The following is a 14,806-nucleotide window of genomic DNA, read 5'->3' as shown; positions in this document are numbered from 1 at the left end:
TTTTTCAGATGGTTGTTTTTTGGTTCTATTTTATATGCTCACATTTCTGAGCTCTGCAAGGTTTTCTTGCTAATAAATCAGTCATCCATGGAGCTCACTGTGTTTTAATTAAAAACTAGAAACCATCAATCATGTCAATCTTCTGATTTGAAAAAAATATATATTTATTTATTTCCAATGGAAAAAAATATCCATTTATTACAATGTCTGAAAATAAGATGAGGTTGCCTTCAAGACGAATACAAAGGTATCAGTTACCATGTGCTAAGAACATACACATTTGAGCCTCGTCTCTTCCTTCTGCACTAAAGCGTTAGGTCAGCAGCTTGATAAAAAAAATTATTACTGACATGCAATAACCTTACCTGCTAAACCCAAAACTCACAGAAAACCAGAAAGTCCAAAGAAAGGAGGCCCAACTTTGAAATTACAGGCAAGATCCATGGAGGACCTTCAGTTTAAGGCCCTTGAATTATGCAAATTGCTTATGAATGGGTTTCACTTCAAATATATGATTAGTCATGGAGCTAAGTAAATAACTTCAGCAGACTCATCTAATCTGTTTGTGTACTTCCACAGCCCTCATCATGTAGCGTCTTTTAATACTCACATAGATGCAGGGCAAGTGGGTTTAATCCTTAAAACATCATATGAGAAAAAAAGGACTAACAGAATTCATTTTTCAGGAGAGGTACAGGGTACATCAGTGTGCCTAAGAGTTGGCAAACTCTTACAAGCAGGGCTGTACTGATTAAACGGGACGTTGCCAACCAGGTGAGCAGCAGAACCAGCATTTTAAACAGCACCACTATGTCAAGTCTAGAAGACGGAAAGCAAAGCCAGTATTAAGAGGTAAAATAAGAAATAAAAAAGAAGCTAACAGCACCATTTCTGGTGAAACATAAATTTTGCATTTCTTTATGGTGCACCCCATTAACTAACACGGAAACATGTCTCTCTACAAAATGCTAGCCTTACAAAGACATTTGAAATCTTTAGGGAGAAAAATCAAGCAAAAACCCCTTCCCTCCTCCCCTCCACCCCCCCCCCCCCCCCCCTTTCTCCCGATAGAAATACAAACATTGAAATACACTTTGAAGAGTTGTAGAAGAAGCATCAACAGAATTGCTTACAAGAGGCACATTAATTTACCCAACTCTCATTTAACATTACAGCGTACCAGTGTTGTAAAGACAAATGCAAGGGCCATGCTCATTAATACCAGAAAAGGCTAGTGCAAATTTGATCTGAATCAGGTGCAAGAACCCCATTCCATTTCTGTTGGATTCAGCAGAGCGCACAATCAGGTGTTTTATCCCAGCTATTATTTTTTTTTCTCCAGATGCTGGCTATGCAAACACACCGTGGCAAGAAGCAAAGCAGCAGCTACAGACGCACCTGACCGCACACAGCACACCGGCACTAATCTTTACTTTCACATCATTTTAACCCCTTAGAAGCAGGAGCGCCGGCCGGGACCGGTCCAGCACTGATGCTACGAGGCCGCAGCATCCTCGCTCCCTACAACCCCGCTTCGGCACCTCCCGGAGCCGCAGCCTAAAGGGCGTGAACCCGGCCGTGAGCCCAGAGCTGGGGGTAGCCAGAGAAGGATGGATGCTTAAGTTGGCGAAGTGCAGGACCGGAGGGATGCTGCCCCGGGGCGGGGAGAGCTGCTCCAACGCCACAGGTTTAGGGTTGGGGCTGCTGCCCGGGAGCAGCCGAGGGAGAACAGGGCAGTTTATCGGTCTTACCTTGGGCCCTTTGCCGCCGGAGCAGCGAACGTTGTTGGTCACCCCGGCCGTCTGGTTCATGCTGGGGCCGGCCGGGAAAGTTGGGCTGGGGGGGCTCTGCGCCCCGCCGGGCAGATGGACAGGGCGGGCTGCCCCCGCACCGGGACTTCGCCCCCGGCCGCAGGGTTTGGCGAGCTGGCTTCCCGGCTTCCCAGCTCCAAACCCAAACCCAAAGCAACCCCCCCACTTCCCCACCCGGCCGCTTCTTTCCCCCGCCCTCCAAAAGCAGAGGCGAGGCGAGCGCGGCTCTGCCCGCCCCCAGCACTCCGGGGCCGCCGCGGCGTGGGGGGGGGGAACGCTCAGCTCCGCGCCCCTCGCCCCGCACAGCTCCCCTGCTCCGGGTTTATCCCGATCTTCCCCCCTACCCCAGCATGGACACTGAGAAATCGCGTTAAAAACCTCAAGGCTTCCACTAAGCTTGAAGATTATTTATTTATTTATCCTCCCCCCTTTCGGTGCTCAGGGGGGGTTAAGCCAGCTGTTTGCAGTGGAAGAAAAGGTGCGTTGTGTTTTGCTGGAGAGATGTTTACTTTCTAATAAGCGATGAACTTTGCATCTTACTTTATTTGTTTGCTTTTGGTAGAATTCTTCTTCCAAAGGTGTTGGAGTTCAGGGGAAGTGGGGACTGTACAGCCAACTCTGCTTTGCTGATAAAAATTTGGTGTTTAGGTTTAAAAATAAAATAAAATAAAATAATAAAATAAAATAAAATAAAATAAAATAAAATAAAATAAAATAAAAACACTAAAAATAAAGTAAATAATCTACACCACAAGTCATGATCCAGACACATTCTGCTAGCCCTGTTCCATCCCTCCAGTTCAGCCCATGAAGCCAGATGCTGCCCCTTCTGTTCTCGCAACAAAAACTTGTAAAATCTAGTTTGCAAAATAGGGAAAAGAGCATTAAATAAATAAACAAACAAACGCCCTACCTCTGAGTAAGATCTGCTTAACCAAGGCTAAAAGCATGCATGCTGCATCTTATGAAATTGTTTTGTTTTCCTGGTGGTTCAGCTATCCAATCAGATTAATGAAGGCATTTTTAGTGCATTTCTACTTCATAGTTAGAAACCTTTAAATAAATAAAATCCTTCCTGAGTGTTGCTTCTTTCTTCAGGGAAGCAAGTGTGGGCCATGATGCTTTATGGCAAGCAGAAGTGCCCGGTTTGCTCACCGAGCACCAGAGCCAACACTGCTTTGGAGAATCACAGCTCCGCCAGTTCTGAACAGTACACATCTCATCACATGATTAACTGGCTAAATCTTCTAGCTGCATGGCTAGAACAGGCTTAGAGAGACTGTTATGAAAGCTGATAGCAGAAGTGTAGTTAAAAGGTAAATTTAATTAGAGCCATAAGCCTTTAAGCTCTGATGTAGGAGAGAGGTCCCAAAGCCTTAGCATGTTGTCAGACATCAGACTTCCCTCTGTAGCAGATAGTTGCATGTTTGATATGCCCTGGTGGCATTATAGTCTCACGGGAGTTTGTTGTGCTGAGCACACAGATGTCCATGTTCATACAACTGCAAATAATCCAGGCTGAACAGTTTTCATAGGAAGACCTAGGCAAGCAAAACTGCCCAAGGAGATGCATGGAAAACCCTTCTGACCACTACAGGGAACAGGGGAAAAAAAAATCTGTTCTCCTATTCTGCCTCTCAAGCCAAATTCTTCAGGAAAAAAAAAAAAAAAAAAAAAAAAAAACTTCCTGCCTACGTATTCTCTTCCTTAAACAATAAACCCTTTGCATCACACAGACTGATCATGGGGGTGTCATCCCATGCTTGTTCAGCACAGATTTGTCCTGAAGGAAAGCAGTATAGGAGAGACACCACTCTACTACCCTTTCTGAGGTGTAACTTCCTCTTCCATCCACAGCCAGCCCACTAGAGCAGTCAGGGATCCTATTTTCACCACAGGGCAAAGTTTTTCTTCTGCCCTGGCAAGGAAGAGCTGAAGAGTCTCCTACTTCCTCTCCTTTCTGCACTTAATGCTTGCCCAGAGCCCCACTTGCAGGAATCCCCATTCTCCCCTGAAACTGATAAAAACCTTACAGCATTGGACCTCATTTATACATGGGAAAGAACAGCTTGTAATTAGTATAGTGGGGAGAAGGTACTTGCTTCCAGAAATATGAGTTAGCTTGTTGATATTTATTAACCCTTGAAAAAAAAAAAAAAAAAAAAAGACTAATGAATAGTGGAAGTGCAGCCTTTGAAATTCAGGAGATATCGATTCAATTGCAAACTCTGTCCAATCCTATATGATCTCAGGGGAAAAATAAAAACAAAAATAGAATAAAATGATAAATTAAAAAAATAAAAATAAAAAAGTCTTCTGCCATGAATGAGATGGGAAGATCCCACCTCTGCCCACCCACTTACAGCTCGCTTAAAGCAGGACATACCCATGCAGTCCTACATGGTCCAGCATAATTTGTCCCTTGTTTCAGCAAAGGCCCCTAAGTACTGCAGAAAAACAAATGTGAAATCATTAGTCTGTTGTTTTTTACACTAAAGTGTCTTATATATCTAGAAAAGAACATACAATGCCACGAGCTGCACAAAGTTTTAAAGTGCATATGAGAATTGTAAGTGATTTATAGATTAGTATTCGAAGACAGTTCAGTGAAGTGTGAAGGAACAACAATATACTGTCATATAAGCTACAGCATATAAACATCCCTCAGCATTTTACACTTTGAAAAGGATTATACATAAGCTCAGCTGAGAAGGGTATTAAGAAGGAATCTCAGTCATACTTTTTGGGAACATTTAGCAAGACAGCTAATCTGTCTTTGGAGCTGAGCTACAGCTATGCAAAATGGATACAGGAAAATTCACACAATCATGACATAAGATTTTTTTTTTTAAAAAAAAAAAAAGCTAAAACTATATCATAGAATTTTAATAAAATGTTGAGTGTTTTTTTATGAGTTCTTCAAATTTATACTTCACAGAAAAACTCTGTAAAACTAAAACAAAATAAAAATAAGAGATTTCCATATTTATTCTGTCTCTACAATTTGAGGCTTTTGGAGAAACATCCAGTATCACAAATCTCAATATTAAACAGCAGGACCACAAACCATTAAATTCAACTAGTTTCAAGTTCAAGCTCAGAATTAGATGAAATATGCCCCCACATTTATAAGTTATTTCTGGGAGCCTGTTTTGATCTAAATTTGAGTTGAATAGGGCATAGTATCACTGCTCTATGAACTCCATGGGCTTCCAAGTTTTTGCAATAATATGGCAAAGACATAACACTTTCATTTTCCTTTTTTTGATATTTACAGTAGAAAGCTGCCCAAGGTAGTCTAAAACTCAATATTTTACCACTCTGCAATTTTTGACGTCACTTGTGATGTAACCAGGAGGGAACATCTATTTTGTACAGGTCAAAAAGCAGAGCTACAGAGAGTCTAATATGAATTCGCACAAAAGTCAAAGCTTTGCAGAAATGGTGAAGAGTCACCTAGGGAGAGAAACGTGATTAAAACCATGGTTTAAGGAAAATGCTTAGAAAGATAAGAAGTCAACATGCAGCAAGCACAGAGAAGTTGAGAGCAGAGGAGACAAGGAGGATGTGAAAACTGAGACCACAGAGTGCTAAAGAACACAATTCTAAAAATCAATGCAATGATGGATCAGGAACGAATGCAAAAAGCACAGCACGGGAAGGCTATAATTAGATGATTTAGTCATAGCCAGAAGCCTGACTGAGCTTTTTGAATCCACTGAAGTGGACACAGTTAATGCAGAGTTTGGCTTGATCATTACAGTTCTCATGACAGCAACACAGGGAGGCTCACAACATCCTTTAGTCTCTGTTAAGGCAACACATGTTAAAAAAAAAAATACAGAAAAATTCTGCATGTGGATGAGGCTGAGCGTCTCCTGCTGCAGTTGTATTGCTGGGACCACTGACATGGACTAAGCAAAATGCTGGAGAGCAGCACTTGGACCTGTTCTGTCCACACTGCATTCAGTGGCTCTGCAGTGAAATTGCATACAGCTGCTCTCCAAACTCACTTCTTAACACTACCAGAAGTGGGGGTTAATCAAAGCTAGTGTAGTGATTGGAAAAATTAGCTTTAAATCTTCCCTGAACAGAGCTATCTATGTGGACTTCCAGGCTTTATGAACAGGCAAGGAAAGAGGTGTCCAAAGTTCCCCAAAAGTTTGAGCATGAGCAGAGATTCAACCAGGACTTACCCATGCTGACTCTAACTTAGGGTAAAACATCAAGCCAATGCTGCCAGCTCAGAGCCCAACTTGGTCTGAAAATCTTCCCCCTCAAAGCTCAGACTTCAGTGCTTACATGAGGGCATTTAGAGCTAGTTCACAGTGTCTCTGCAGTCCCTTGCAGGCTGCAGTGATGACAGGTTGTAAATCTGTTTCTGAAAGAAGTCAATCCTGTGAGAACCTCAGAAGCATGAGAGACACAAGTTTTTGGTGTCGTTCTCCTAGCATTCTGAAAACAGCTCATGTGGTCACCAAGCCTCTCCTGTCTCCTCAGTTACATTTTCCAGCTCTTCTTTTGCTTGTTGTTCACCCAAGACAAGCAGGAAAAAGGGAGCTTAAAAAGCTAGCAGCAATTAATAACACAGATGCTGGACCCCTCAGCTTGCCCAAATATCACCCCACCTTTCCCTGCCCACTTATCTCAGCCTGCTGTAGTAATTCAGGAGGAAGTAGGAGCTCAAATGCTTGAGCACTTGCATGGCATCTAGGTTCTGGGCTGTACCAGGGCTCTAAGACTTTGGAGGAAGGGCAGCAGGCTAGATTTGATAAAAGACCTCAGTGGAACCAAAATAAGTTAGAAAACAGCCAGTCTCACTTTGGTGTTCTGTACCTCCAACAGGCTCCTAAATTCAGTGGGCACCAGGGACAGCCAGAAAGCCCCATCTGCAGCACCCAGCCCACATTCCTTGAAACCAATGAACTTGTCCAGCAAAGAAATCAGGTTTCATAAGGCTAAAAAGCACATGCCCAAGGTGACCCGCATCTACAGAGTGCCATTAGGGGCGTTTTCTTGGCATTTCTTCATTTGTGCCTGCTTCTGGAACTGCACTGTATTTTACATTACATAGCTGCTGGGTAAGCAGTGCTTTGGCCAGATAAGTTAACGCTCCCAGGTGAATGCCCTAACTATTAGGAATGTTTTAAGCATGGCATTATTAAGTAATAATTTACTCATCTAATTTAGTCTACTAGGTCTCCTTATTGAGGAATGTTATTCATCAGTACTACTCTAGCTCTCACTCTAATTTATTTATACTTAATGGTCTTTCAAAGACATCTCTCCACATTACTTTCAGGCTCAAGAATATATATGAGATATTAAATCATATCATAATACAGGGTGTTACAAAAATATTGCATAATTTATACAAATTATAAACATAAGAAAAATCATCCAATGAAACCTGCCATGAAGTGTTCTTGAGGCTAGATTAAGGCTACCTGAGGCCTTTTAATTTAATAAATCAATAAGAAAATTACATTCAAATTTCACCTTTGCAAAAGAAACAAGCTCTTTAAAACAGATAAAAGAGTAGTATATGTGCATTGAAAATGAGTATCTGTATCTAACTAAAACTCTGGTACCACTTTCTACAAATGGATGAGAGAATTCTATAACGATGTCATAATCGTGCTCTCCACAAGATGGTGCAACATTTGGCCATGCATAAATTGGGTGACAAGTTCAAAGAGCCTTGCTGACCCTTCACCAATCACCAGTTAGATATTTTGAAACTTCAGGTCAGTTTTGACAGCTAATATGTACAAAATCCATAAAAATAAAATAAAATAATAAAAGCTCTATTTTAAAATTCTCTGGAGACATTTTTTCATTAGAGCAAGTCAAAGGAATTTTTTCCTCATTAAAAAAAAAAAAAAATAGGGAAGAAAAAAATAATCTAGGTTTTCAGGGAAATATCTTCATCAATTCAAAATATGTCATAATAAGTGGAAAAGCAGTTGGAAAGATTTCTTCAGATTTTCACAGGGGAAGTAATTCAAACCCATTTTGCTGGACTTCTCAGTTTCATTTCATCTCTTGTGATGTTTATCAGTCCTCTTTTGGAAATGAAGCAGTCAACCCAGACCAAGGTCTGCTGTCCATGAATCCTGAACATCAGAGAAGGATAAAGGGACTTGTATCCCTTGTATCCACAAAACCAGATTTTTATTTTATTTTATTTTATTTTATTTTATTTTATTTTATTTTATTTTATTTTATTTTATTTTAAGACTTAACAGTCTTTTCAACTAAGAACATTAAGACTTTCCAGAAAAAAATAATAATAATAAGTCTTGCTCACCCCCCAGTAAAAGTGGTCTGGAGTGGGAGAATATCCATTTTGCCCTTATTGAGTTGAAAACACAGTATTTATCACGGGTCAGTTTTGATGGAAAATTCCGAAGCAGCCTTAGTTTTCATTTTTGTTCTGTGTGAACTACTTTTTAGCATGAAGGATATGCAACACACAGTATCCCCAGGGCAAGTAAAGCATTTACTTAAATGGAAAAAGAATAGCAAAAAAAAAAAAATGTTTTAAGCCAAGATTCTTGAAAACAGATGAGTTACTTTGAATGCTTCAGTTACCTTCCTCATTTTCACAAAGTGCTAGCCACGAGCTTCCACTCCCTAAAATCAGGTGCTTTTAAGACAAGTTGCATTAGGCTCCTGTAGAATAGCTGCTTCTGAATTCATTGCATTTTAACTGTTTATTTGGGCAACATGCAGTGGAAATCAAGGTTGATGATGAGCAAGATAAGACCTACCAGCTTACAGCATGTACCTCCAGTTTGTGGAGGCCTATACGACAGCCCCCAGCAGACAGCATACCTCCACCTGGGCAGACCCATCTGTTGAGAAAGGACTTGCCCTTCCCCTTATCCTCCTTAACTTGACTTAGAAGAGAAAGCTCAAAAATTAAATGATTCAAAATGATTCAACTCAAAACTCATACAATTTGCTGTAAAATTGCCACATGAACATTTGTGCATTTGCTAGTCAGTGGCAGAACCCCTTCTTTAACTCTGTGTAAAATCTGGCTGGGAACACCTCATTGTCTTCCAAGGCATGCTGTTAAAAGCTCGCAATTTTACAGGAAGGCAGGGGAGGGAAACAATTAGAAGTTCAAGTATTTTAAATTCTGGTATTTGAAAACCATACTCAGGTGCACAGAAACACATATAACCTGGTAAATCTCACATTATCCATAGGGATGAAGGATTTACCAGGTCAGTTTGATACAGCTGTGATTAATGTGAGGTAAGCCAGAGTGGAATATCCATTGTGCCTCATTTCAATACTGTGAGATAACCCAGCTCAGTGGCCTGAGCCTTGTGATAGAGCCTTAAGTTAAGGTCCTACCCCCACTGTGGCTACTATAAGCTCTAAAGACAAAGAGCCTAAAAACGTATTTCTAGAGAACACTGTAGGAGCCCCCTGAAACAATATGGAACTGAAATTATCAAACTACCACATAACGTTTGCAATGATTGCCTGGGAATCCACTCTCTCTTCCATCTATCATTTCTTAAGCATTTTACCTTGCACTTTCAGTATAAATTTCATTGGCTTGCAAATAATTTACCTTACTATTACACGAGATGTTGTTGAAGCCCCCATGCACATCATCAGTAAGATAGCAGTAAAAGTTATTGCTTACCACTGGCACTTGAAAAACAAAACAAAACAATGCAAACAAAATAACAGGAAGAACTCAGACACAAGATACACATTGGCAACCATTACTGAAACACTAAAGGCCTTGCTAACACCAATGAACAATGTTCTACTTTGCAAAACAAGTCCATCTGCTGAAAAATAGTGATGACTACTGCAGCCTAATGGGCAGAAAAATCAGGAGTAAATGAGGTGTATTAATTTTGTACAGAAGTCAAACCTTAGTCAGGTCTTCCTTCCCCCTTCAGCAACAGTGCACTAGAGGGCATGATTTGGCCTTGAATACACATCTGGGGGAAAGTTTTGCTTACCTCCTGCATTGGATGTGCTGCTGTGCTGTACAAGAAAATGGATTTGGGGATACTCTAACACCGATCGGGATGCAGCTCATGCTCTATATTGCAGTGCCAAATCTGAGCTTTAAGACAGACCCTGAAATGTACCCAAAGATGAGCTCAGTTTCTCTAGTTATGATCTTTTTGTGCTATATAGTTCAATACTTATAAGACTTTCTGGAGCTCTGGAGTTTCAGGGATGATCTCAGAAGAGTTCAAACACAGCTTATTGTGGCAAGATTTAGCTGTTCATCCACTGAATGTAACAATCTATGTATCTTAGGGTCTGTATGTTCTTACTGAAGCCTGGCTTTAGCCATGTCACAGAATGGTTTGGGTTGGGAGTGACCTTAAAGATCATCAAACCCCTGCCACGAGCATAGACACCTCCCACCAGCCCAGGTTGCCCAAAGCCCTGTCTAACCTGGCTTTGAACATTTCCAGGTATGAGGTATCTACAACTCCTTTGAGATACCTGTGCCAGTGCCTCACCATCTCACAGTGCAAAATTTCTTCCTTATATCTAATGTAAATTTACCTTCTTTTAGTTTAAAGCCATTACTCCTTGACCTATCACTACTCTTCCTCATAAGTCACCGTCTGATGTTTAAAATGGAGCTGTAAGCATATTCTGTCATCTCATCCTCAGCTCCCATCCCTCAGACTAACCTGATTGGGTCTGCACCTGGCTCCCTGCCTCCCTCTGCTCTTTAGCTGCAATCACCCTACTCCTTCCCACCATGGAACATCTAACCCAACCAGTATCAGGGACAGGTGTGTTAGTTGTGTCAAGCCTATGGCCTTCCAAAATATAAATAAATAAATAAATAAATAAATAAATAAATGAGGCTGCAATCAGTCCTTGGATTCTTTCTGCTTCAGGTCAATTGGAACAGGTTGCCCAGGGAGATGGTGGCATCACCATCCCTGTGGGTGTTTAAGGAAAGGCTGGACCTGGTGCTTAGGGACATGGTTTAGTGGGTGACATTGGTGGTAGGGTAATGGTTGGACCAGATGATCTCGAAGGTATTTTCCAACCTTTATGATACTATGATAACTGCTGATACAGTGAGGTAAGACCTTCAGGAACCCCAGTACCATCTAAGAGTTAGTAGTTTCTATACAGCCTGCTGCCTAAGGCTGTCAGACATCAATAAAAGCAGTTATACCTAAATGTATGCTTACAGGGCAAAAACCAAAAACACAACCTACAACGTACCCTATTTAACAGGGCATTTCAGCCTCCAAGTCTATCGTTGGTCTTGTTTAGTGGCTTTGTGTGTTGTGGATTTGTTTGTGCGTTTTTAAAGCAGGCTATGTTATCTCTGCAGGTATAGTTGTTACCTGTGGTATTGCTGTGTGGGAACAACTTTTAGTTGTCTGAGCAGACAAGCGATGTAGCTCACAGCACATACATTCAGGTGAGTTCACAAGCAGTGAGAGAAAACCTTTGAAACAACAGATTTTCCCTGCATCAAGAGCAGCAAATGAAGCAAACATTGCTAAATCAGTTACCAGAAGAATTAATTGTGTTGTTGTGCAAGTGTTAGCAGCGTTTCTAATTTATTTTTTTCCCTTTCCTGGGTGCTTTCTGATGTCTTTATCAAAATGTCTACAGAAAACAACAAAGTTCTTTTATATGGACTTTTATATAAAAGAGCAAAACATATAGGAACACAGGGAGAACTTGACAAGAATGCTCTTGTTAACTTAAACAGATCAATACTTAACAGCCAGCTACTTTGAACCATAGACTCTAGGCTCTCCCCACCTTACTTCCATGTAAGAGATCAATGAGGAATAATTTGTACTCTAACACATTATAGGAACTCAAAAGAATTCATCACAATAAGATGAAAAAGCTTGCAATACAGACAACACCTAATTCTAATTAATATTAAGGGGGTGTTATCTAGTCTTTTAAACCAAAAACTAAGTGTAGTTTGTGTACTTAAAGTTGTAAAACCTCATAAGGAATGTGGTCTTTGTTAATTACAGTCTTCTGGGAAGGGAATGGGGGAAATTAAGTTGATTCTTTTAGTGATGAATTATTCAAAATGAAAAAATAAAAACAATTGACTGCAGCATTAGAGTCAAGCCCTACACATTGGTGGTTCTATAGCAACGCACACATATCCTTAATTTGACAAATAAATTAAGCCACTGGGGTGCACTTGCTGACATGTTACATTTAAAATTAATCAGTGCAGGACTGATTGGGAGGTATGTTATTAAGAAAGTTGTTACAAATATAAAACTCCTTTTCCTCATTAAAAGTTAGGCAGAAACAACACCCAGCATTAGCGATCATTGCAAGTGCACACTTAATTGTATAACTAGATTCAAGTTGTTGCTTTAAAGTCACCATAGCCAGCCTTACATCCTATTCAGGAAAAGTTTCTGGTAAGGCCATCTCAAGAATAAGTGTATAGAATGGTAAAATAAAAAAGAGATCAGAATTTCTACATATGTTGTATACAATGCAGTTAAGATCTTAAAAATATAGGTCATATGCACAAACAACCTAAGTTTTAGGGTCAAAGACTACCAAAAATGACTCAGCACACATATTTCTTTAATGTTGTAAGCAGTAATGCAACTGCTGTAGGCCACACCAAGTTCTTAAAAACAGAGATCTTCAACTGCATTCTAGAAATCATCCACAAAAGTCACCACAAATAAACAAACAAAACAAACAAACAAAAAAAAAACTGAACCCCACCAAACAAAAGCTACCACATGAGCCTTTCTCCAGATTCCTTCTCCCACCCCCCTACATTCATTTTTCTCCCCACAGTTGATTTTTTGTCCTTGAAGAAAACAATACACATCTTCCAGTCTAATTAAAGATCTTCATATTTCCTCACACAGCAGGCAGCAGAGTCAACATAAAAAAAAATTGTGGGAATTAGTGAAGGACAAGCATGAAGGAAATCACAAGAGAGAGCCTCACAAACATAAAAGAAACAAAGACTAGGTTCTTAAGAATGGAGCTTTCTGGTCTTCGAAACAGGACAAGGCTCAGCTGAAACATTTGTTCCAGCTGGGATGCTTGTAACAGCTGTCCTCCATTTAGGTTCTCCAGCAGGGGCTGACTTCATACAGCAGCCCTTTCCTCAGTGAGGAATTACTGTGGTCTCAATCCCTCCTCTTCTAGGCTATTTTCAGGAATCTTGTAATAACTCTGAGACTCTTAACTCTCCATCTAATTGGGTTTAAAATGGCCAGTCCATTGAAAAGGTTTTAGGGAGGAACAGATCAATGCATATGTAAAAGCAGAGACGTGCACAGTATGGACGTTTATAAATATATACAACTGAGTTGAAGGATCAGCCATGTGTCTGCTGGTAACTATCTCATTTATTCTCAAGATGTTAATTCCTGATGAACAATGATACAGATTTATTGTGAGTTTCAGTAGGTGATTTTAATTCCAGCCTCGTAATACAATAGTTTCTTATACTTTATAAGTTTTTTATACATATGATGAAGTCCAACCCAATTTGATATCTAGTGGACAATCAAAGCCTGTATTCTTACTCAGTCTTACAATTGGAGTTGTGGAGTGGAAGAAATGTAAACTGCAGTTCATCCTCTGATTCTTCTTGAGTTTCATTACAAAAAAAAAAAAAAAAAAAGGATTATTATTCAGGCATTAAAATTAAGCAGTTTTTAGCTGTTGCTGATCAAGTGCAATGTCTGGCATTTCTGTGAACACAGTAAACTGAATGAGGCAAAAGGTGGCAACTGAACAGAAAGATGTTCATAATGTAAAGGTTTATTAGGGTACAGAAAAAGAAGGTTAAACTTACAGAGCAATCTGACTTGGGGTCAAATCATGTAGTCAGAAAATAGGATTTTAAAGGGTCTATGAATAGAAAAATAAAAAGAATGAAGAGAGGCTTCAGTCACTTCTTATATTTGTGTCAGGTGTAGATTGAAATTCAACAGATTTTTCTTGCTGGATTAGCACCCTTTTCTTAAAAAGATGTAGGTACAATTGCAGTATGTATGTATAAAAACACTGGCTTTACACTTTTTTTTTTTTTTTTTTTCAGTCTGATTGATAAGAAGGCTTTAGTGGAGTGTTGAATTGACTTGTTTTTTATAAGGTCTGGGAAGTGGCAGACTAGAATTTTCTCCCCTCTAATTCTGTTTTCCTCATGGTTTTGATCTGGTTTTACCTGAAGATTGATTTTCTCTGGCAGATAGATTTGCCTGACATCTGATTCTGCCCAGCTAAGAGAACACTTCAATCACCACTGCACCTAACCTCTCTCCTTGCAATTGTCTGTGTATTTACCCTCAAATATGCTATTTTCCCCTGTTAGAGAGGGGTAATGGAGACACTGAGGACTTGATCCAAAGAAAGCTGCAACACTCACTGTTGTCCTCTCACCCAACTCTGGAGTTAGTGAAAGGCAGGCTATCTCTGAATGTTAAAAATCCCGAGGTACCTCAAGTTCTCTGTGGGCAATCAAGAGAACTGCCTGGGGAATATGGAAAAAGTTGTTTTGTCCATCCACCTCACCCTCTGGGCTGATGGGCATCTTGCTGAGGCTGGCTTGCAAAAAAAAAACATGCATCAGAAGCTGGTTCCTTCAACATCAGCTTGAGCTGGGAGTGTGGTTTCCATGTTTCAGAAATAACCAGCTTCTTAAAGCACCCCACCGGGACCTGGTGGACCTGAGTTTGGTTCTCTTTTACCACAGATGATTATGGGCACATCCCCTATCCCAATGCTAGAGGTCAACCTGGGGTGTGCACAGGTTTTCTGAGGGGCAGCAGCAAGGCCTGGATAGCAAGGAAGTCATTCTCATTTGCTCTTGTTGCAGCTTCTCTATTGCATTTTGAATAAAGATCCTCCAGACAAATATCATGGCCTTTTTGAGCCTGTTGGTTTAGGCACTTGCTTGCAGAAGAAGAGGCCATTAGCTTTCTTGCTTGGTGGGTAGTAAAGTTTTTAATGTGCTCAGA

The 14,806-nt window shown here is 40.4% G+C and overlaps 1 protein-coding gene across 1 annotated transcript in view; it reads right to left on the bottom strand.

The window, feature by feature from the left end:
• DPP6 (dipeptidyl peptidase like 6) overlaps nt 1-1,902 on the bottom strand; it is a gene marked incomplete at its 5' end in the record, with an annotated part of 551,718 nt that extends 549,816 nt beyond the window's left edge. The window contains one exon of the mRNA XM_082752737.1: nt 1,752-1,902. Coding sequence (XP_082608863.1) covers nt 1,752-1,811 — 60 coding nt within the window. The remainder of the gene's footprint in view (nt 1-1,751) is intronic.
• Nucleotides 1,903-14,806: the final 12,904 nt, after the last annotated feature.

The sequence above is a fragment of the Aythya marila genome (genome assembly GCF_965140915.1).
Source record: "Aythya marila genome assembly, chromosome: 2".
In the NCBI taxonomy this organism is placed as follows: Eukaryota; Metazoa; Chordata; class Aves; order Anseriformes; family Anatidae; genus Aythya; species Aythya marila.
This window is presented reverse-complemented; position numbering and strand designations above follow the sequence as displayed.